General features: G+C 36.5%; 2 protein-coding genes across 4 annotated transcripts; one reads left to right on the forward strand and one right to left on the reverse strand.

Annotated features, from left to right (window-relative positions):
* The first annotated feature begins 11,982 nt into the window (after positions 1-11,982).
* LOC107769696 (serine/threonine-protein kinase PCRK1-like) lies at positions 11,983-15,582 on the forward strand. Of its 3 annotated transcripts, none has more exons than XM_016588932.2 (5): positions 11,983-12,182; positions 13,015-13,417; positions 13,582-13,842; positions 13,911-14,033; positions 14,862-15,582. In XM_016588932.2, the coding sequence occupies exons 2-5, from the start codon at positions 13,034-13,036 to the stop codon at positions 15,390-15,392; spliced, it is 1,299 nt and encodes a 432-aa protein (XP_016444418.1). In that variant the 5' UTR covers positions 11,983-12,182; positions 13,015-13,033; the 3' UTR covers positions 15,393-15,582. The 3 variants fall into 3 exon arrangements, with proteins under 3 accessions (XP_016444418.1, XP_016444417.1, XP_016444419.1); XM_016588931.2 differs by having other exon boundaries at positions 11,984-12,300; XM_016588933.2 differs by lacking the exon at positions 11,983-12,182 and adding an exon at positions 12,418-12,542.
* LOC107769695 (large ribosomal subunit protein mL101 (rPPR4)-like) lies at positions 15,573-18,827 on the reverse strand. Its single transcript, XM_016588930.2, has 2 exons — positions 18,417-18,827; positions 15,573-17,190 (listed from the first exon to the last, which is right to left on the reverse strand). The coding sequence occupies exons 1-2, from the start codon at positions 18,651-18,653 to the stop codon at positions 15,946-15,948; spliced, it is 1,482 nt and encodes a 493-aa protein (XP_016444416.1). The 5' UTR covers positions 18,654-18,827; the 3' UTR covers positions 15,573-15,945.
* Positions 18,828-21,057: the final 2,230 nt, after the last annotated feature.

Below are 21,057 nucleotides of genomic sequence, written 5' to 3' on the forward strand. Positions count from 1 at the left end.
TAAACCTCCCATCACACCCCACGCCCCCCAAACCAAACCCCACCCTTCCCCCACTGTACACCATCGTCCCAAACACAGCCCCTTCCCGTTCCAAACCCTAGCCGCCCCCATACACTCTCACCCTAAACCCGGCGGCCCCAACGCCGGTGACCACCAAAACAACACCCCTGATGCACCTCACCACCCTGAACACGAATCCACCAACCATATACCTCGAATCACACTCCGTCGTCTCGAATCTTGATTTGAAGATTCGAGACCAAACCCCGATCTACACCAAACCAACCCAAAAACACACTGGACAACCCCCTGACCTCCCTCGTGACCAAACCAAGCTTGGTTTGGTCCGAATCTACCCACAAGGCCTAAAATCCCAGATCTGAAGATTCAAACCCTAGAACATAAGAACCTGGGGAATCCGACCTGTTTCATAAAGGAGTTTGGGGTCTAATAGACTTCAATCAGGGTATTCTCGGTTGAGAACACCCCGATTAAAGTTTGTTCGGCCTCAAAGGGCCAAATCTGATTCGGACCTGGGTCGACTTTTGTTAAAGTTTTCAGTAAGTTTTTCTTTTCTTTTCTGTTTTATTTGAATACTGCTTGAGGATTGCCAGCATGTGTCGTTGTGATTGTTTGTTATTTTTTGATATTTTCTTTCAATTTCTTCCATCCTCGTAAAGACCTTTTATTTGGTCGTTTGTTCTTCTGTGTATATGTGAATACGTCTTGTGATATACATGCTCGATTAGATTAGTCGTCGCATAGATAACTCATATAGCCTCCCAGTGTCGTGCAAAGTGGTCTGAAACCCTTTGGGACCCTATTCGTGTTGTTTATTTAATCGACTGATTATTCCTTGTTATAATTAGTGTAGTCGACTCGATAAACGTCGTCGATTAGTTTCCTATGACTGAATGTTCAAATATTCTAATTCATACAATTTCACGTAAGTGAACGAACCTGTTCGTTGTTAATTGATTGCTTGACATTACTTGAAAGTGGTTTGTAACTGCATTATAAACAACTAAAAGATCCAGGCTAGGGCAGCTGGAAATTGAACTTTCAAAAGTTCGAATTCCCTGCTGCAGAAGCAGGGCAAGATAGTGATAACCAGGGATTAACAGGGGTAATTTGGGTGTTAAAAAGAACAGAAATAATTAGTTTAAGTGAGCTGACAAATAGGGTACTGAATTAGGATTAAATTAATGCCAATGGGGAACAAGACATAAGAGTATGGGAATTAAGTGAATACTTAACTAAGCCCATAACCCTTGATTAGAGTAATAAGACAGAGCATGGGGGCTGATTAAGGATTCCGAGAAAGATGCCTTTAGGCATGGGGAGTTAAGGGGTATGGGCAGACTGTGACTTGCAGGAATCCAGGCAGTTGGACTGACCTGGGGTTTGGCTTATAAATAAGCTGTTTTAGAACATAAAAGGGGCTGGACATTTTTTAGTCTTCAGAGAGATTTTTAGGTTGGAAAAACTGAAAGAAAGAAACATAAAGAAAATTTCAGAATATTGTAACAAAACACTGCATGAAAACTGCATAAGGGTGCAAGTTGGTCAAGCTGTCTTTGCCAATTGTTGTTGGGTTGTTTGCGGAGCTGTTTGTGATTGTTAAACTGCTGGTGCTATTACATTCAATATTCTGGGCTTCCTGCTATTTTTCTACTCTGTTTCTGGGATTTGTCTGTTTGATGCTCGATCACCTGTGGGCTGCATAGTTGTTGCTGGTTGTTGTTGCTGTGTTGTTGCTAGTTGTTGTTGTTGTTTGGCTGTTGTTGTTGATCATTCTCCTTCTTCTTTTGCTTTCCATACCAGGTACACTTCTAATACACTACCAATGTAATTTGAAAGTCGAGCATGAATACAAAAGAGAAGAGTTGAATATGTTATTTTATACATAGCCTGTTATATTAAATACCATGTGATGTATAATAGTTTACGTTTTTTGCTTGGATACTGGAGGCAACCCTCAGGCTTAGTGAATGTCAATGTATGGTAGTTTGATTTCAGATTGTGTATATAGGTTGGTAGATAAAAGGATTCACGGTACAGTAGGGTACATATTAGACTTTAGCCAATTTTGTTCAGCATGCCATTAAATGCCTGTCACATATAAAGCTATCCATTGTTAAGCTAATTTCATGTCCTTTTGATAAACTGCCCTGTTATAACTGATAAACCACCCCTTTAAAACAAAAACACAAGTTTCCGGCCTCAACCTCACAAAGGTCGAGCCCAAGTCGAAACGGGCCAAGCAGGCCTTCACCAGAAAATCAGTGGCCCAGGCCTGGCGAATCCTGCATAAGCTGGGTTTGGGCCCATGAGGTCCGATTAGCTGCCCACGTGCGTGGCCATGTTTTCTTATTCTGCAAAGGCCTTCGGAATTTCGTTATAAATAACCTGCAAGCATGTAATTGAGTAGGGTCATTTTACTTTCAATTAGTAGAGACAAATGCGACAAGAAACATAGCCGCTATAGGATATCCTTCTAAAAAATAAAGATGAGATGATCCTCGACAAATAAAAATGCACAAGCTGCGGGGCCCTCATTAAATGTATATATAAAAGTACTTAGTTTCCAGGACGGGCCGTTTAGCAAATCTCACGGCCTTCCCAGAAATAATAATACGCTAATCTTTAGGCGCGCGTTTAATAATTTACTTTCTTAAACATGGGTGTGCATTTCAGACCCAAATCCAAATCCCAAAACGTCGAATAAAAATATGTTCCGTATTGTGGGTGTATTTCATGTGATGCAGTCCAAAGACATGTTTTAAGAGATGTTCACATTCTTAATAATAATAATTATGAAAGCGGTAAAAAGTTAAAATTTGCACATAAGTTCATATTTGTATAAAATCAGATAATCAAGCCGAATATAACAGTTGAGCGACCGTGCTAGAACTACGGAACTCGGGAATGCCTAACACCTTCTCCCGGGTTAACAGAATTCCTTATCCGGATTTTGGGTACGCAGACTGTAATATAGAGTCATTCTTTTCCTCGATTCGGGATTAAAATTGGTGACTTGGGACACTCTAAATCTCCCAAGTGGCGACTCTGAAATAAATAAACCAATCCCGTTTCGATTGTCCTTTAATTGGAAAAAAATCCCTTGTACCCTCGCGGGTATGTAAAAAGGAGGTGTGACATTTAGTTAGAGTAAATTTTTTTTATTTTTCTTTTTCTCTTAATATATTTATTACTAATAACTCCCCCCTTCTTATCCCCTACCCTTTTTCACTTCACCCAAATACCCGATCCCTAACCCCTGCTCTTACAAATCAAAACAAACAATCCTCTTCTCTCTTCAAATAGAACCCTAAACCATTCTACCCCCACAGAATCGACCCCCTACTCTATCCTCTTATCTCTTCTAACTTTTTCCCCTCACATAGCATACTCACAAGTCCACCAGGTAAGGGCGCTTGTTTAAATTTTTTTGGGGTTATTTGAATTTCTTAGTTTTGTAGTTGTTTTCTTCTTATTTTTGTAGTAGATTTCTTATAGTCATGTGCTATAGTTACACTAGTGGGTATGTCGGGACTGTAGTAGAACTTTATCTTCATGGGTTAGATGGAAATTGGTATATCTGTGGTTAAATTGGGGTTCTCAAATTGTTATTTGGGAGTTCGGGTAAATTGTGCATATCATGTGTTTGTTTAAGTGCCAAAGTGAGTCATGAATGTCATTTGTGACCAATTGTGCGGATGAAGTATGAGTAACCGCCTTTGGATCACATCTCTTATTTTTTGCTGATGGTGATATTTGTTTCAGGTAGTATGACGCCCTCCAAGAAATGCAGAACCATCGGTGCCTCCTCCAATGGTCACGCTGGATCATCCAGGCCACGAGCTTCACTAATGTTCGCTAGTATGATAGTACCAAGTTTGTCTCCAGCGCAGCTCAGGACCGTTTTGGTCACAAGGCATCAAAGAAGCCCATACCGGAGAGGGGAATTGATATAGGTTCCCTCCAATATAACTCTCCCAACATGTACAATGAATTGGTCCTGCGTAGGTTGGATATTTTCTTTGAAGAACCGGATGAGGTTAATTTGATGGTTCTGCGGGAGTTTTACGCGAACCTTTCGAAACATGTGAATGATGTTTGCACGGTACGAAAGCAAAATGTGGATGCCTCCATTGAGGCCATTCGGATATCTTACCGGTTGCCAATGTTCGGGGAAGACCCTGATACGAAGGACTACTATGAAGCCCATGGAAGACGATACACCACATGGAGTTTGTTCTTTAAATTAATATGTGTGCCCAACAAGGAAGTCGTGTGGATTATACCAGGGAAGAAGTTTCATTCAGCAGTACTCACCTTCGAATGGAAGTGTTGGATGTATATCATCAAAAGTCGTCTGCTCCCTTCCTCCAACACCACTGAAGTGAATGGTCCTAGAGCTCCATTGATCTGTTGCTTCATGAATGGCCACGCTTTTGATGTAGCCAAGGTTATTCACGAAGAGATGTTCATCCATTGTCTAATGCGGCGGTATGGGTTCTTCTTTCCTTCCTTGGTCACTAGATTATGCTGGGCAGCACGGGTGCCGGAGAACTTGAGCGTGAATGGAAGAGTGAAGAAAGGAACAAAATTTCGAGTGGATAAAGTGACCATTGGGAAGGACCCTGTGGTACCTAGAGGTGTTAATAGTGATGATTTTGATGCACCTAAGGAGGGAGATGAAAGGCAGGATGAAGTCGGAGCAGAGTCTCCCACACATGAGCAAGTTGCAGAGGTAGAAGGAACATCTGTGCTCGGACAAAACAAGCGGATGACAACCTTAGAGCATGAAGTGGTAGGGTTGCGCACTTCTGTCACACACTTGGGGGCTCGGGTGGATGCACTGGCCACCCAAAATGCTAAATCGGAAAAGAAGATCATGGCTTGGCTGCGTATGTTGGGGAGGGCGTGCCATCTCAACCTCGGCACTGTCTCCGATCAAGATTGATGTACCAGGGAAGTTTCCTTTACCTCGCATAACTTTATTTTGTATGACATGGGGACATGCCATCATTTTAAGTGTGGGGTGGGGGATACTTTGTTTATATGTGTATATATGTAAGACTGTGACTTGATTTTGGTATTTGGTTAGCTTTTCTAAAGGTGTGAATGTGTGATAAAGATTCAAATTTTCGATTTGTCCCGATGATGGATATCACTCGACGGGTTTCTTGAGGGTCTAAGTCGAAAAAAAAGATTTTCTTTTGTAGGTAGTGTATCAATTCCCCTTGGTTTTTCTTTGGATCGTGGTTCTTTTCCAAGGGTTTCGTTTGAACTGGGTTTAGTTATTTTTTTTGTTTTTTTATTGTTAGTTAGGAACTCATGGGCAATAGGTGAAAATAGAAATAAGATCTCTTAACGTCGTAATGCCTTGAATATTATGGGCACTTTAGTGTGACGCTAGGCTCAGTTGTTGACTCTTGTAAGAATGCCTTAAATTGTATGTCTTAATTTGTCTTAAGTACCCTGACTAGAGTGTTTTGATGAGCCAATCTAGAGACATGTACCATGTGTGTGTGAGGATTGTTGTATTCTGTACAGTGCATTTGATGCATAGAACTTGCCCCCTGTGTTTGCAAAGCGAAATAATAGTTTTGTTCAGTCTTGGAAGTGATATAGGCGCTTCTTTGTTTAGCCAGATATGAATATTTTACCTGCCTAATTGTTATGTATCGTAGTTAACACCCTTGAGTCTGTAATCCTGTTTCTTTGGCAACCACATTACAAGCCTTACTCATTTTTTTGAAATAACCATCTATTTGAACCCTCTACCCTTTCATGAGCACTTGAATTGTTATGAAATGTGTAAAAGTTAAAGTGTGGGGTGGTTGGTTTGGCTTTTGAGTAGAACTTATGAAATAAGGAGAAATGTGCACTGTGTTGAAAAAGTAAAGAGCCACGTGAATTGAAAAAGAAAAGAAAGAAAAGAATAGTTGCATCGTTGTGAAAAAAAATACATATATATACTCCTTGATAAATGGTGGTTCTTGATGTTAGTGTGCTTAAAGAAATATGGGGGTAATACACATTGATGTAAAGGTGGAGTTTGGTTTGATATAAGTAGGGTCTTAAATGTTAAAATGTATGTATTAAAGTGCTTAGGGAGGTGTAGTCACTCTTATATGTAAATGTATCTTACCCGTCCCTCAGCCTACATTACAACCAAGTAAAGTCCTATTTGATCCTATACGGAATGAGCTTGATTAGTAGAATAGTACACTACGGGCAAGCCTATGGTGCATCTTTAGGGGCACAAGAATATTGTTTCTGAGGGTGAGTGAATTCTGTCTATGTTAAAGTTCCTCTTTGTGAGTGAATTTTATTTAATTGTGGAATGGGTCTCTTTTATCGTGAGCAGACACTTGATTCATGAAGGAAAGGTAAGTATTGACCCATGTGTTAGAGTAAGTGAGTAAGTTAGGGATATTGCGTTGCCCATGGGAGTCACCTCTTGAGGTGAAGATGTTACACTACTGCGCTCAATTTATGTGAAATATTCTTAGTGTGATGAGTTAGAGAAGTCGCTTAGTGAAGTAGGCCTTTGTAGAGTATGGTTTGATTGCTCAGGGACGAGCAATGATTTTTTTATGCTACTGATAGTAGGCTATAATTATGTAGTTTAGCTACCATTTACGCTCCAACTTAGATGTACTTTATTGATATATGAATATTAAATGATAACAAATTACTCTAATTAAGAACTTTGTGCTTTGTAGGAACAATTCCGGGCTATGAGGATATTAAAGAGTGTTTTGGGGTTAATTTGGAGCAAGGAAGGCCAATCGAAGGTGAACGCGCGCAAAAGAAGAAAGAAAACTGAGGGCAGAAATATCCTCCAGGTGTGCGGTCTATCCGCGGCCGCGCACTGGCCGCGCTCACCAGGCAGAACAAAAGGCAATATGCGCGGTCCATCTGCGGTTGATCCACGGTCGCGCACGTCGCTACGAGAATTTTTATTTCAGGGGTAAATTTGTATGTTCAGAGGCGACTCTCCTTGACTTACATGAAGCCCAGCTCGCCCAAAAAGAGGGTATCTTGGTTTTTGGAAGGATTTTGAAGGCAAGAAATATGCATAGCTACTGTGATGATTTTTGGCATAGAGTTTTTATCTTTCTTCCTCTTGTTTTTATCATTGATGGTGAATTCTACTGTGATGATTGTTAAAACAAATATGCATAGCTAAACTCCTAATCTATGGTTTTGATGGAACCTATTGGAGGATGATTTTCTTGTTATGTTAATATAGATTTGTCGTAGTATTCTCTCTATTTGTTCAACTATATTGTGATTGCTGTTGATTGAAGGGCCCTCAATCGACTGTGCGTATTTAGTATGTATTACTCGGGAGAGAGTGAATATTTAGGTAGTTGTTGAACAACACCACTTCTAACGTATATCAGGGATCAATACGAAGGGTTTAAAGGTGGGATTAGGGATAACGAAACCTTGGGTGCGATCTAAGTGAGCTGCACTTAAAGCTAGCTAGTGTAATTCGGGAGAATATGTCTAATATATTGTTGTAATTACTCGGGAAAGAGTTACGCCATTCAGAGTGCTCATGATCGATAGAGAAGACTTAAGCAAATTTATAGCAAACGTAGCGGAAAAGATTCCGACAATAGAGGAAATCAGAACCTTAGATCATTCATATACTTGTCTACAACTCATTCATAGTTAGTTCTTAATTATTGCATTGTCATTACATAATATTTAGTAGTAAACATCCAATCTTTTACTCAGATATTTCCGAAAATTGAATATGTGAATTTGTGTAAATCTAATAGCTGTGATTGATAGGTTAATTCTCTGTGGGATTCGACTCCGGACTTGTTAACCGAAATATATTTGCAGCGACCGCTTTATCTTTTTTATAAAGCATAGTTGAACATGATAAAAAATTATAAGTGATCTGTAGCTTGATAATTGTGTATATTGATACCAAATGCAATTTGCTTTTTGATTGTATCAAATTGCATCGAATTTGTCAATGATGCTACACAATGATCGTCAATGGCATATTTTGTGGGCGAGAGAACATGAGATATTTTGGTGTAGAAGGTTGCATATATTCGTAGGTCACGGTATTGTTTTAGGTAAAAGTCAGTCGTTAGAATTCCTCAACCTAGACTTGTATATACATAGTAAAAGAAACAAGCTAATTTTTGAAAACTGAAAAATCTAATTAAGTCGGTAAAATAATTCCTATTATAATATTTTTAGGAAACAATTCCATTGAGAAATATATATTTTTAGTTGCTCCCAAAAATAATAGTCGGCATAATATATATATTATAGATATGCGTATATATATATATATATATATATATATATATATATATATATATATTGGCTAGCAAATACAATTAGTTTCGGCCGGATGGTTAATTTTATATTTTTTCCTAAAGGAATCATATGATCATGTTTAAAATTGCAACAATTATAGGGGTATCAAGCTGCTTAGTCATACTATGAAAATTTGGGAGAGGGTGTTGAAGATGAGGGTGAGGATGAGTGTGTGTATATCTGAAAACCAGTTTGAATTCATACCGAGATAATTGGCTACGGAAGCCATCCACATTCTGAGCAGACTGGTGCGACAGTATAGGAAGAGAAAGAGGAACTTATATATGGTGTTCATTGACCTAGAAAAAGCATACGACAAAGTCCCAAGAGAGGTTTTATGTAGATGTTTGGAGGCGAGAGGTATACTTGTAGTATACACTAGGGTAGTCAATGACATGTACAATAGAGCCACGACACATGTTAAAACGGTGGGAAGAGACTCGAATCACGTTTCTGTTGTGATGAGGTTGCACCAGGGACCAGCTCTCAGTCCGTTCTTATTCGTCTTAGTGATGGATGAATTCACGTAACACATTCAAGGGAAGGTGTCTTGGAGCATGCTATTTACAGATGACATAGTACTGATTGACGAGATACAAGGCGGTGTTAACACTAGGCTGGAAGTTTGAAGACAAACTCTGGATTCTAAGGATTTCAACTTGAGCAAGAGTAAGACAGAATACTTAGAGTGTAAGTTCAGTAACATGACTCGTGAAGCTAAAGGAAGTGATGCTTGATACATAAGATATCCCTAAAAGAGGAAATTTCAAGTATTTTGGTCAATAATACAAGGTAGTATGTAAATTAATGATGATATCACAGATCGTATTAGAACGGGGTGGATGAAAAGGAGACTCACATCTAGTGTCTTGTGTGATAAGAATTGTCTTGTATGATACGAATGTACCACCAAGACTTAAAAGTAAGTTCTATAGAATGGTTGTTAGGCTGACTATATTGTATGTTGCAGAGTATTGGCCGATCAAGAACACACATGTCCAAAAATAAAAATAACTAAAATAAAAATACTAAGATAGATGTATGGGCATAATAGAAAATATAAGATTATTAAATAGGATATTTGAGACAATATGGTAAAGGCCCACCTATGATGGACAAGATGTAGAAAGCGACACTGAGATGGTTCGGAGATGTGAAGAGGAGGTGCCTAGATGGCCCAGTGAGAAGATATGACAGGTTGACCATGGTGGGTCTAAGAAGAGATAGAGGTAGGCCAAAAGAAGAATTGGAAAGATGTGATAAGGCAATACATAACATATCTGCAGCTTACTGAGGACATGACCCTTGATATGAGAGTATAGATGTCGAGAATTATGGTAGAAGGCTAGTAGGTAATTGAGCTTTTTCTTTTTGTAGTATCATTATTATTATTTGTGGATGTTCTTACTCTTAGATCTCTATTATTACTGGTTGTCTCTTTTGCTTCGGTTATCTCTTTATCATGTTGTTGATATTGCTTCTTATTACTACTTCTTATGGCTTCTCTATTACTGTATTTTTTCCAACTATGCTTTTCCTAAGCTAAGGGTCTATCGGAAACAACATCTCTACCTCCACAGTGTAGGATAAGGTCTGTGTATATACTCCCTCCGGTCCAAAATAAATGATTTTTTGGCCTTTTTCTTGTGGTCCAAAATAAGTGATTTTTCCAGATTTCAAGAATGAGTTAATTATTTTTTTCCTACATTGTCCTTGGAGTAACTAGTGTTGGAATATGTGTTAGGAGTGTTTATGTGAGATAGTAAAGGTTAATATGGTCAATTCCATTGCTAATTAATGCTAAAAGATGGATTTCTTAATCTGTATGAAAACATCCAAAAAATAACTTATTTTGGACCTGAGGGAGTACTATTTTTCCCAAATCCCACTTATAAAATTACACTGAGTTTATTTTTTTTTTTGTTGTTAAATCATTCTATCACGCAGTTTCTACTTTGAAGAAAAATTTTCGAGATTGCCGTTTTCACGTCCCTCTTTTTCTCGTTTTCTTCTGTGAAATCTCGTTCCAAGTGAATATTCGTTCCTCAACGTACAATGCTTTCAACGCTCGCAATCTACCTTTTTTTTTTCTTTTGTGATTACTTTACCTTTTCAAAGTTGTAAATAAGAGTAACAAAATGGTTAAAAGAAAACAGTTAACCACCTATATTATTAATTAAAAAAAGGTTGGATAATAATTTTTTAAAAAATGGATTAAATATAGATAAGAATTATATTATCCATTTAGAAAATGGATAATCAATGGATAGTAATGAGTTTAACTTTTATATTTGTAAAACCTCAAATTAGAGGTTCCTCAAGTTTGGGAGACTAGAAATTCTTCCAAAAATAATCATATTCAAGAAGTCATGGATAATATAGTTACACATATTATCCGTTGGTTAACCCGTTTTCTATCCGTATTAAATATGGGTTGGGTTGGATAATTTATCTGTTTTTGTTACCCATTTTGACCTACACCGTATTTGACCCGCCCGTTTGTCACACCTAGTCGTAAGGGTGTTCACGGTTCGGTTTGGTCGGTTTTTTATTAAAACTAAAACCAAACCAATTTATCGGTTTTTAAAATTTTAAAACTAAAACCAAACCAAATTAAATACAAACCATCAGTTTGATTGTTGTTGGTTTAGTTCGATTTGGTTCGGTTTTTCGATTCTTAGTAAGCTAATGATAAGTCGATAATAGAAAATAATGTTAGACAACAATCTGAAAATAATTTGTTAAATTTATGCTTTTTTATATATTTCTTTCAGAACTAAAAGTTTATTTACCTATTTATATGAAAAGAATAAACAAAAACAAATTAAAAGTTTGCTTTCTCAAGCTTTAGCCATTGTTATCTTGCAATTTGAATTTGCTTTTTTTACTCTTGTGGTGGTTTTTTCTTTAACTATTCCGTTAGGCAAAAGTATGTGCGGAGGGTTAGAGAATTAGAGTCTCTTAATGAAAAGAAAATTAGTCGAGTCCTATTGTTTTGGGCTTAGGCAATCTTTTAAGATATGAAAGGATAAACCAAAATTCAAAATAACAATTAAAATGCATAAAATACTTAAAATTATTTACAAAAAGATATTATATTGTATATAAATAATTATTAAATTTTGTATATAATTAGTCGGTTTGGTTCGGTTTATTTTTCGGTTTTTTAAAATAGAACCAAAACCAAACCAAATATTATCGGTTTTTAAAATTTAAAATCAAAACCAATATAAATCAAGAAAAATATCGGTTTACTTAATCGATTTGGTTCGATTTTTAGTTTGGATCGATTTTTCACCGAACCGTGAACACCCCTGCCTAGTCGTAAGGGAAAAACGAAAATTTCCAAAGTAGTAAAAAAATGGGATATATTTGAAAAGAGGCCAGCCTTAAGTTCTAGAAGGAAAATAAAAAAAGAAAAGGAAAAAAGAGAAATAGAAAAGATACCCAAGTGGGACCTTGGCACATTAAGCAAGTGCCAAATAGACATGAGAGTTCAAAAGTTTGGTGGAGATGATGCAAACGGTGTACTCCTTGGAACGTATCCAAGCTCCAACTCTACCTTTTAGTCTAAATAAAATAATTGAAAACATGATTGTCTAATGAATGAGAATGTGACCGCTCATTCTCATTGCCTCTCCCCGGAATCATTCTTTTTAATTTCTCAATAATAAAACCAAACCCTCCCTCTATTTTTATCCTTCATTATTTATACAAATGTTAATTTTTAAATTTCCTCTAAGGTTTTAAGTTGGTGAGCTGAAATCCAACTGCCAAGCATTGACTTCCTTAGATCATGGGATGCTCGTTCCTTACTTGTATTCTTCATTTCCTTTCTTTTCTTCTTCTTTAAAACCACTTCTTGGTTAATTAGGGCTTTTTTGAATTTTAGTTCTACTTTCTTTCTTGCCCAATCATTCTCCATTTTCCCTTAAGGTAACATATACCTCCTCTTCTAATTATGAAATTTTTCATGATCATCTACCATTTTATTCATGGAAATAGTTTTTTTTTTTTTAAATGCGAGTTTTCTGTCCCCTCCTGATTTTCATAATAAACACACTTTTTTCGTGCGATTTCTTGTTTCAGCATGTTTTTATTCTTGATCAACTATTGATTTTAATCAAAGATGACTCCTCCATCAATATGATGGGCATTGTTGGAAAAAAAAATCAAAGGTTACTTTGCCTTTTTCTTCTTTATGTTCCGCTTTTTGAAATTCTTTTATTTATTTCAAAAATCCATTTTATGGTTAGTATATAGATAATGTGATAATTCAAGAAATAAAGCTTCCTTTGATGGGATTATGGAAAATTGAAGAACTCTAGAGCTCTCAATACACTATTTAATTAGTACTTATAAAAACTGCATATCTGTTTCTCTAACTCCATGTTTTTTCTCGATTTCCAGACTACTAAAATTGTCTAGGCTGTGTTAGTCATTGAAATTTGTGAATTTTATTTTTTATTTTTAAATATCCAATCTCTATTGCTGTTATTGTTTTCAAAGGCTAACTAAGAGAAGTAATAGACTTGTAGGTATAGCTGAAGCTAATCAGCACAATGATAATTAATTGTTTCTTTTAAAAGTTAATAATATAACAAAAAAGAATTGCATATATTTTTTTGATTTGATTGTGATATAATGCAGGTAGGTGTTTTAAAGGGCTATGAAGTGTTTCCAGTTCTCAAATTCAGATAAGAATGATGATCACAACAACAAGACTACAAAGTCTACATCAGGCCAGTCTTGTGCCTCTGTTTCAACTGATCCTGAGTTTAAAGGATTCACTACTTCAGGCCAGTCGTCTGCATCCGATATTAGCACCGAGTCCTGTCCTAGGCTCTCGTTTTCGTGCTTGTCGTCTCATAAAAGGCCCTGCAACCTTAGGGTCTTCACAGTTGACGAGTTGAAGACCGCCACCAGGAACTTTAGCCGATCCCTCATGATCGGAGAAGGCGGGTTTGGAGGTGTATACAGGGGTGTTTTACGTGATACCAAAGATAAGAGGACTGATATTGCCGTTAAGCAACTCAGCCAGAGAGGATTGCAGGCTAGTTCTGTTCTTAGTGTCCTCATAATAGACTTTATTGATTTGATCATAGCAAAAGAACTAACTAGTTACAAAGATTTTATGATCATCAACTGTAGTCAGTGGAGTTGTGAAAAGATGGTATGACATGTTTTTTCTGAAATTGAGTTTGGCTTGTGTTTTAGGGGCATAAGGAATGGGTGACAGAAGTGAATGTTCTAGGTGTCGTTGAGCATCCGAATCTTGTCAAGCTCATAGGGTATTGCGCACAGGATGACGAGAGAGGAATACAGCGCCTCTTGGTGTATGAATTCTTGCCCAACAGGAGCGTACAAGATCATCTAATGAGTCGTTTTATGTCACCTTTGCCATGGGAGACTAGATTAAGTATCGCTCGCGATGCTGCTACAGGCTTGGCCTATCTTCACGAGGGAATGGAGTTTCAGGTAGTTCATTCTATATATTTGCAGAATACTGTTCATAGTTATGCTTATGTGTTATTAATTTAATGCAGATTATCTTTAGAGATTTCAAATCATCAAACATTCTATTGGATGAGAAATGGAATGCAAAGCTTTCAGATTTTGGTTTGGCAAGATTAGGCCCTTCTGATGGATTAAGCCATGTCTCAACTGCGGTATGCTCAAATAGCTCCATTGAATTATATATTTTTACATAAAGTAATTCAGGTGTTTGGTTCCGCACCACTTGAATTGGGGGTCTATTTCACCAACATTCGGTGTGATATTTCACCTCAAAATTTATAAAAGTAACTATTCCTAGGCAGAGGCGGCTCAACATATTTTGTGGCCTAAAGCCAAATATTAATATGATGCCTTTTTTTCTATAATTTCTATCTTAATTCAATATATTTTTTTATATATATATATAAAAAGAATTAACCCAAATAGCCATTCACTTAATCTCTTAAACTAAAAATAGTTAGTGGATGAATAATTTATATATGATTCATAAATAATATATGTATAATTGTGTATTGTCATGTTATAATCTATGTATATCGTTCGAAAAAATAAGCATTGAATCTGGCCGACTATTTGTGTAACAAATACCATACATCAAATTCCTGCAATTAGTAACTATTACTGAAATATGGGGCCCCCAATTATGAAAATACTACTACTATTATTATTAATATTTTTCTTTTTCAAAAATCGAGAGAAGTCACTGAGGGCTAGTGGTGCACAGTTCGGAATGCTGCTCTAACCATTAGACCAAAGTCGCAGTGTGAAACTACTACACCTATTAAATAATAAAGCTTTAGTTAACTAAGTATATTGAAAGTAATCTCATATTCAAATATAACGATTTGGATTGTCGTAGTCTATTAAGGATAGATTATAGGATCATGCATTATCTCCAAACATGTTATATTTTGCTTTTAAAATGCCATAATTATGTGAAATTAACACACTTAGACCAATACATTAATGATGAATGCAAGGTGGTGGGAACTGTTGGATATGCTGCTCCAGAATATATACAGACTGGGCGCCTAACATCCAAGAGCGATGTATGGAGCTATGGGGTGTTTCTATATGAACTCATTACCGGCAGGCGTCCATTGGACAGAAATAAACCTAAAAATGAGCAGAAACTTCTGGAATGGGTGAGACCCCATCTTTCAGACCTGAAGAAGTTTGAACAAATATTGGATCCTCGACTAGATGGGAACTATTCCCTTAAATCTGCACAGAAGTTAGCTGCCATAGCGAATAGGTGTTTAACTAAACACCCCAGAAATCGTCCTAAAATGAGTGAGGTTTTGGAGATGGTGAATCGGCTCGTGGAGGCAACTGAAGCAAAAAGTCCAGAAATCCCAATAGAAGAAAGTACAACCACCCCGAGAGTCGAGGATGAGAAATTCAGAGTAAGGTGTCTAAGTGCAAGCAGAAGGTTGGTAGAACATATTCCTAAAGAAAACAAGTTGCTGGTATGGAAATTGTGGAGGCCTAAGCTTGTCAGTACCAATTGAGTGGCAGAAATGAAACTAAATTGAATCTGCCTACCACGTCAATGAGGCAGTCCCACTTTTGATTGTAAAGATATTTCATGTTTTGCTAGAGCTGCCAACTAGAAGGAAAGTTTTGTTGAACAGACTAAATACCAAAACTGGAAAGACCAAGTATACATGATTAACACAAGATGAAAATGTTAGTGATCAATATTCTCTTTCGCTACACTTGTACAAAAATGTTGCCAGGTACAATCCGTTAATCTAGTGCAATATCCATTATCAACACTAGATCCAAAAACAAAATAATCATGTAATTCAAAATAAACGTGCATGTGGATCTATAAATAGCTGAAAAGTCTACAATTTAACCAAGGAAAATATAAAACACAGCTTCTGCGGAAGGCTGTGTTTCAATTTACGCTTATTTCGACAAATTCAAGCACACACTGTCCAAAGAGATCTATTTGGAATAAAATGGGTAGCTCAAAATCTCGCAACAATATGCTGAAAACTCAGATCTCAATTTCAGTTTGTGAAAGCTCAAGGCATGTCAATTACCTAACAAATGATCTCACTCCACAGAGATGGAGTCCAATAATCTTTTACCTTCTTCGCTCAGCTCTATATTCTCCATTTTAATCCGGCGACGCATGATAGGACTTGTTTTTCCAGAAGCTACATAAGTTCTTATCAAAGATTCAAATATGTCAACCCCCAACTCATCCTTAGCCTTCTTCAAAATTTCAGTAAAATGTTCTGCACCATCGACATCTTTATTTTGTTCAAAATGACTCATGAATTTTCTAACGATAGCAGATGATGGAACCCACTTGCCACCATCACCTCTACCAGTTGAAATTGCCTTGTCAACACAATCAACTGCTGATTTGATATCACCATTTTGCAGATAATAATCCCCGAAAATCTCCCATGTCTTAGCATTAGGCTTAGCTCCACTCCTTCGGGCCCATTCCTTGAGCTTTTCAGCTTTCTCCAAAGAGCCTTGTTTAGTGTAAGCTCCTATAAGAACATTTGCTACACGTATGTCATAAGTTGGGCATCCAGACTCCCATTCCTTGAAGCATTTCTCAGCACCCGGTAAGTCATTCAAGTTAACCAAAACTTGAATCATGTTAAGATAGCTTATGTTTGCCGTTCTGGGAAAAGCAAGCCTCAAAGAATGCCATACACGATATACTTCCAACAAATTTCCAACACGACCATACAATGTGATCAGAAACTGGTATGCAGTAACATTGCGGCATGCATTTTTCTTCTCCAGTTCCTTGAGTGCCTTCACTGCTTTATCGGTTAAGCCAGCATCTGCATAAATTGATGCCAAATTGCTATATGTAGTCCAATCATCAGCTACACGACCATCTCTCTTCATTTCATCAATAACCCTCTCGACCCCAGAAATATCATTCATAGAAGAAAGAGCCCTCATCCAAACGTTGTAGGTGTAAGAATCTGGCATTACATCATAGGCCTTCATTTCTTGAATAATGGCTGGAATTTTTTCTGGATGCCCAGTTTTTGTGTAAAGAGTCATCAAGCTGTTATAAGGCATGGAGCTTAAACCTAAGTTAAGTTCTTTCATTTTCTCTATCAGCGCCTCAGCTTTTTCAGTCATTAATTCCTTGCAGTAGCAATTCAGAAGAGCAGAATAGGTGACAAGATTTTTCGATGCCTCTGGGAGATTCGAAAAATAAGTCTCCGCTGCTTCAATCCCTTTACTCTTGGCAACAAGATCCAGATGTATAGCTTGATCACTAATAGTCTTGTTCATGCCCCTTTTTTCCATTGTTTCTGATAACTGCATAAAGCAAACTTAAACATTTCATTTTGCTATAAAATATCAAGGAACCATAAAACACTACTGCTTGCTTACAATTCACATCTGATAGTGCTAAGTAGTGGTGGCAAAATGGATAAAAATATAATTATCCATCCATATTACCATCTACTAAAAATGGGTTGGATAATAATTTTTTTAAAAATGGGTCAGATATGGATAAGATCCAACCACTTAAAAATGGATAACCAATAGGTTTAACTTTTACATTTGCAAAGGCTCAAAGTGAGGGTTCCTCAAATTTGGGAGACTAGAAATCCTCCCAAAAGTGATTATATTCAAGAAGTCATGGATAATACGAATATTCATATTATGTGCTGGTTAACCCATTTTCTATCCGTATTAAATATGGGTCGGGTCAGATATTTTATCCATTTTGCATTACCTGTTTTCGACCCGCGCCATATCCGACCAGACCCACCCGTTTTCCATCCCTAGTCCTAAGGATGTTATACATAACCATTCCACTTCAAATTTTGTGCTGCCGTAATAAGATCTAAGAGAAAATGAACCCCTTTTTGGGTTTCTTAGATAGTGGTTTATAATATGTGTATTGGATCAAGGTATAATCCCTTAAGCAGTTATTTTCACTATTTGATACAAGCTGCCACCAAAATATAACATAGGAATTAAGTAAAAAGGAAAATAAACTAGTCGAAAACCACATCAGGGAGAACTATCTTTGCAATACAAGTAGTTCAACATGAGTGGAAGAATGCAAGGATTAACAGCCAAGATTCATCTAAAGCTAGAATATGCATCAACGATAAAGCTAAAATCATAGTTTAGGGTTTAGGGTTTAAAGTTCACAATTTCGATAATCAAAGACCATGAAGTTGAAGGTAATGGTCTTTCATATTAACACTCAAATGTTTTAAGGCCAAATACTACAATCTCATAGAAATGCTAATAGGGTTAGGTTTTAAGATATGCGATGACCTCTTTCACTAAGAATCAAATTCAAAACTCAGATTTATTTTCAGGTCAAACAATGGAAGATAAAAAACGCAATGCAAAAACATTCTAAAATGAAAAGTAGTAAGAACTATATTCAGGTCATATCACGGAAATTTATGGAAGGTTCTTACAGTTTAAGGCTAACAATTCCAAAAATAAATAATGGAAATTTATTAAAATACGAAGAGGGGTTTAGGGTCAAAGGTACAGAATGTTGGAAAATCAGAGACCTTGAGTGCTGGGGTGTAAAGCTTGCGTTGGCGTAAGACTTTGAGGGATTTTCCAACTTCCCATTTGTAAGCACTTTTGTGGGATTTCAAGAATTGATTCAGATTTTTCCTAACGTGGTTCTCTTCGCCTCCTTCCTTGAACAGATTCTTGTAAAGTGCATCTTCTAAGTACTTCTTTGTAGCCCTTTTCCCAATGTTCTTCGTTTTCAACGAGAACTTCTGAATAAATGACGCCATTTCTGATGGTTTCCTACTGTGATTGGGGTTTTAATTTCAGGTTTCAGTCAACTGGAAAAGCCCTAGGCAAGCTGAGGACGAAGAAGGGAGATTGTGAAAATGGGAATGGGCTTCTGATAATGCAATCCTTAGATAGAGCTGGGCCAAGTCCACTATTCTGGGAGGGAAAAATTCAAAAATAGCCAGATTAAAAAATTGTTACAGTTTTAAAAATCATCGAAATTTAGCCATTTTTCATATAAAGATTAATCTGAACGAATACACTATTCTAAATCCGGAAAATACTCCAGCATAATATACTGAAATTCCAGTATAATATACTGGAGTTCCAACAAAGTATACTGGAACTCCAAACTCCAGTATAAATATACTGGAGTTCCAGTATACTTTGATGAAACTCCAGTATATTATATTGGAGTCAGCAAAGTATACTGGTCCAGCATAATATGCTGAAAGTTCATACACAGGTGCACCAAACTCCAGTATATTATGCTGGACCGGTCTCTGTTGCAGCAAAATAGTGGCTATGTTTTAATGACTTGACAAACGCTTGCTATTTCCTAAGGCCACTAAGACAATGGCCTTAGACCCCAAAATACTTAGGGCCCCAAAATTTATAAATAATATATAATATTTAATAATTATGCATTATTGATACAATTTTTAAATTATTTAGTTCGTCCCAACTTGAATCCATCTTCTCTCAATGTTAGTTTAGAATAATTTTTCTTAATTCTTTGAGTGCCTTTATGGACATTTTTCATTCTACTTTGATAAGTAACTATTAAAATTTATTCTTAACATTGAATGACTCATGAAATATTGTAGTTGCTACATTATTATTTTTTCTACTTATATTTAAAATAAAAAGTGCTAAGAAAAACTGTATAAGTACAAAAATACTCTAATTGGGAAACTCAATCAGGTAAAAAGTGTTAATTCAATTACCGTTTACAATTTCTATATTAGTTGCTTCGCTTGAAAAAGTTTTTCAAAACTAAATCAATAAAGTTCGACATGATAACACATGAGAGATTAAATAAATTGGTTGGACAATGACATTAATTAGAGTTGATTATAACTTCTTTAGATTTCGATAAATTATAAGAGTAAAAAAACTATCAAAATTATTTAAGGCCTCACTTCTATTTTCACCTTAGGCCCCATATTATGTCGAGTCGCCCCCGACACTTGCCCCATTATCACAAGTGCACAGATAGCCTATTTTTGGACCCTATATAAGCAATAGCCTACGTTCATAAACTTTTGTAAATCTAGTCAATTAGGAACAACATTAAGATATGCCAGACTGAGGTTGTAAAAGAATGTATAAAAAATCGCAAATTTTATCGAAAGTTGGGAGTTCACATACATGAATGATAGCCTGTTTGGCTAAGCTTCTTTTTGGCCAAAAGTATTTTTCTTGGCCAAAAGCACTTTTGGCCAAAAATTAAGGTGTTTGGCCAAGCTTTTGAAAGTAAAAAAAAAAGTGCTTTTGAGGAGAAGCAGAAACAGTTTTGGAGAAGCAGAAAAAGTAGTTTCTCTCCAAAAGCACTTTTTATGAGAAACACTTTTGAGAAAAATACACTTAGAAGCAGTTTTTTAAAGCTTGACCAAACACTAATTGCTGCTCAGAAGTGCTTTTCAAACTAATTAGCCAAACACAAACTGCTTCTCACCAAAAGTACTTTTCAGAAAAGCACTTTTGAAAAAAAAACACTTCTCAAAATAAGCTGATTTTTGCAGCTTGGCCAAACGGGCTATGAGATTGACCTTCGGGCATTTATAGCTGAATTTGATACGAACAAATTTTCTTAAAAATTCATCTTATTTTTCGAATTTAAATAATCCAATGCATAATTTAATACTCAAATTTACTCCAAATAGCTCAAAATTTGAAACATAAGTTTTACATTTCATAAAAAAAATAGACCCCAATAATTAATTGAAGTTTATTACCAAAATGAAATTAATTATTCTATTAGAAGAGTTGAAATTCCACATGGTTGGTTAATCACCTAGGTCTTATACAATCAAATTATTTGGTGGATTGAACGCGACCCTAACCCAGACCCAATCGTGATGGCGCCTATCGTGAAACAAGGCTAGCCGACACAACTCCCCAATCCATTTAAAACAGATATAATAATTCAATTTAAGTCATTAACATACTATAAATCCCAAAATAAACGTGAGATAGAACATTTATGGAAATAAACACAGCCCGACATCGAGGTGTCACCAGTCATGAGCATCTAACATAAGTCTAAGAGTATGGAAAAGGTCTACACAATCTATTACAGAATCCAGTACAAGGGAAAAATAAAGATAGGAGGGAGAAACACTGGGCTGTGAATGCCGAGCAGCTACCTAGTGAACTCCAAAATAGCCTGCAGGAAGCAGT

This window comes from Nicotiana tabacum, chromosome 11 (assembly GCF_000715075.1).
Source record: "Nicotiana tabacum cultivar K326 chromosome 11, ASM71507v2, whole genome shotgun sequence".
In the NCBI taxonomy this organism is placed as follows: Eukaryota; Viridiplantae; Streptophyta; class Magnoliopsida; order Solanales; family Solanaceae; genus Nicotiana; species Nicotiana tabacum.

Coding starts and splice junctions, on each gene's coding strand:
- LOC107769696 (XM_016588932.2), top strand. CDS start 13,034: ATGAAGTGTTTCCAGTTCTCAAATTCAGATAAGAATGATGATCACAAC. Junction 13,843..13,910: donor ACGAGGGAATGGAGTTTCAG/GTAGTTCATTCT, acceptor AATTTAATGCAG/ATTATCTTTAGAGATTTCAA. Junction 14,034..14,861: donor TAAGCCATGTCTCAACTGCG/GTATGCTCAAAT, acceptor GATGAATGCAAG/GTGGTGGGAACTGTTGGATA.
- LOC107769695 (XM_016588930.2), bottom strand. CDS start 18,653: ATGGCGTCATTTATTCAGAAGTTCTCGTTGAAAACGAAGAACATTGGG. Junction 17,191..18,416: donor TTTACACCCCAGCACTCAAG/GTCTCTGATTTT, acceptor TGCTTTATGCAG/TTATCAGAAACAATGGAAAA.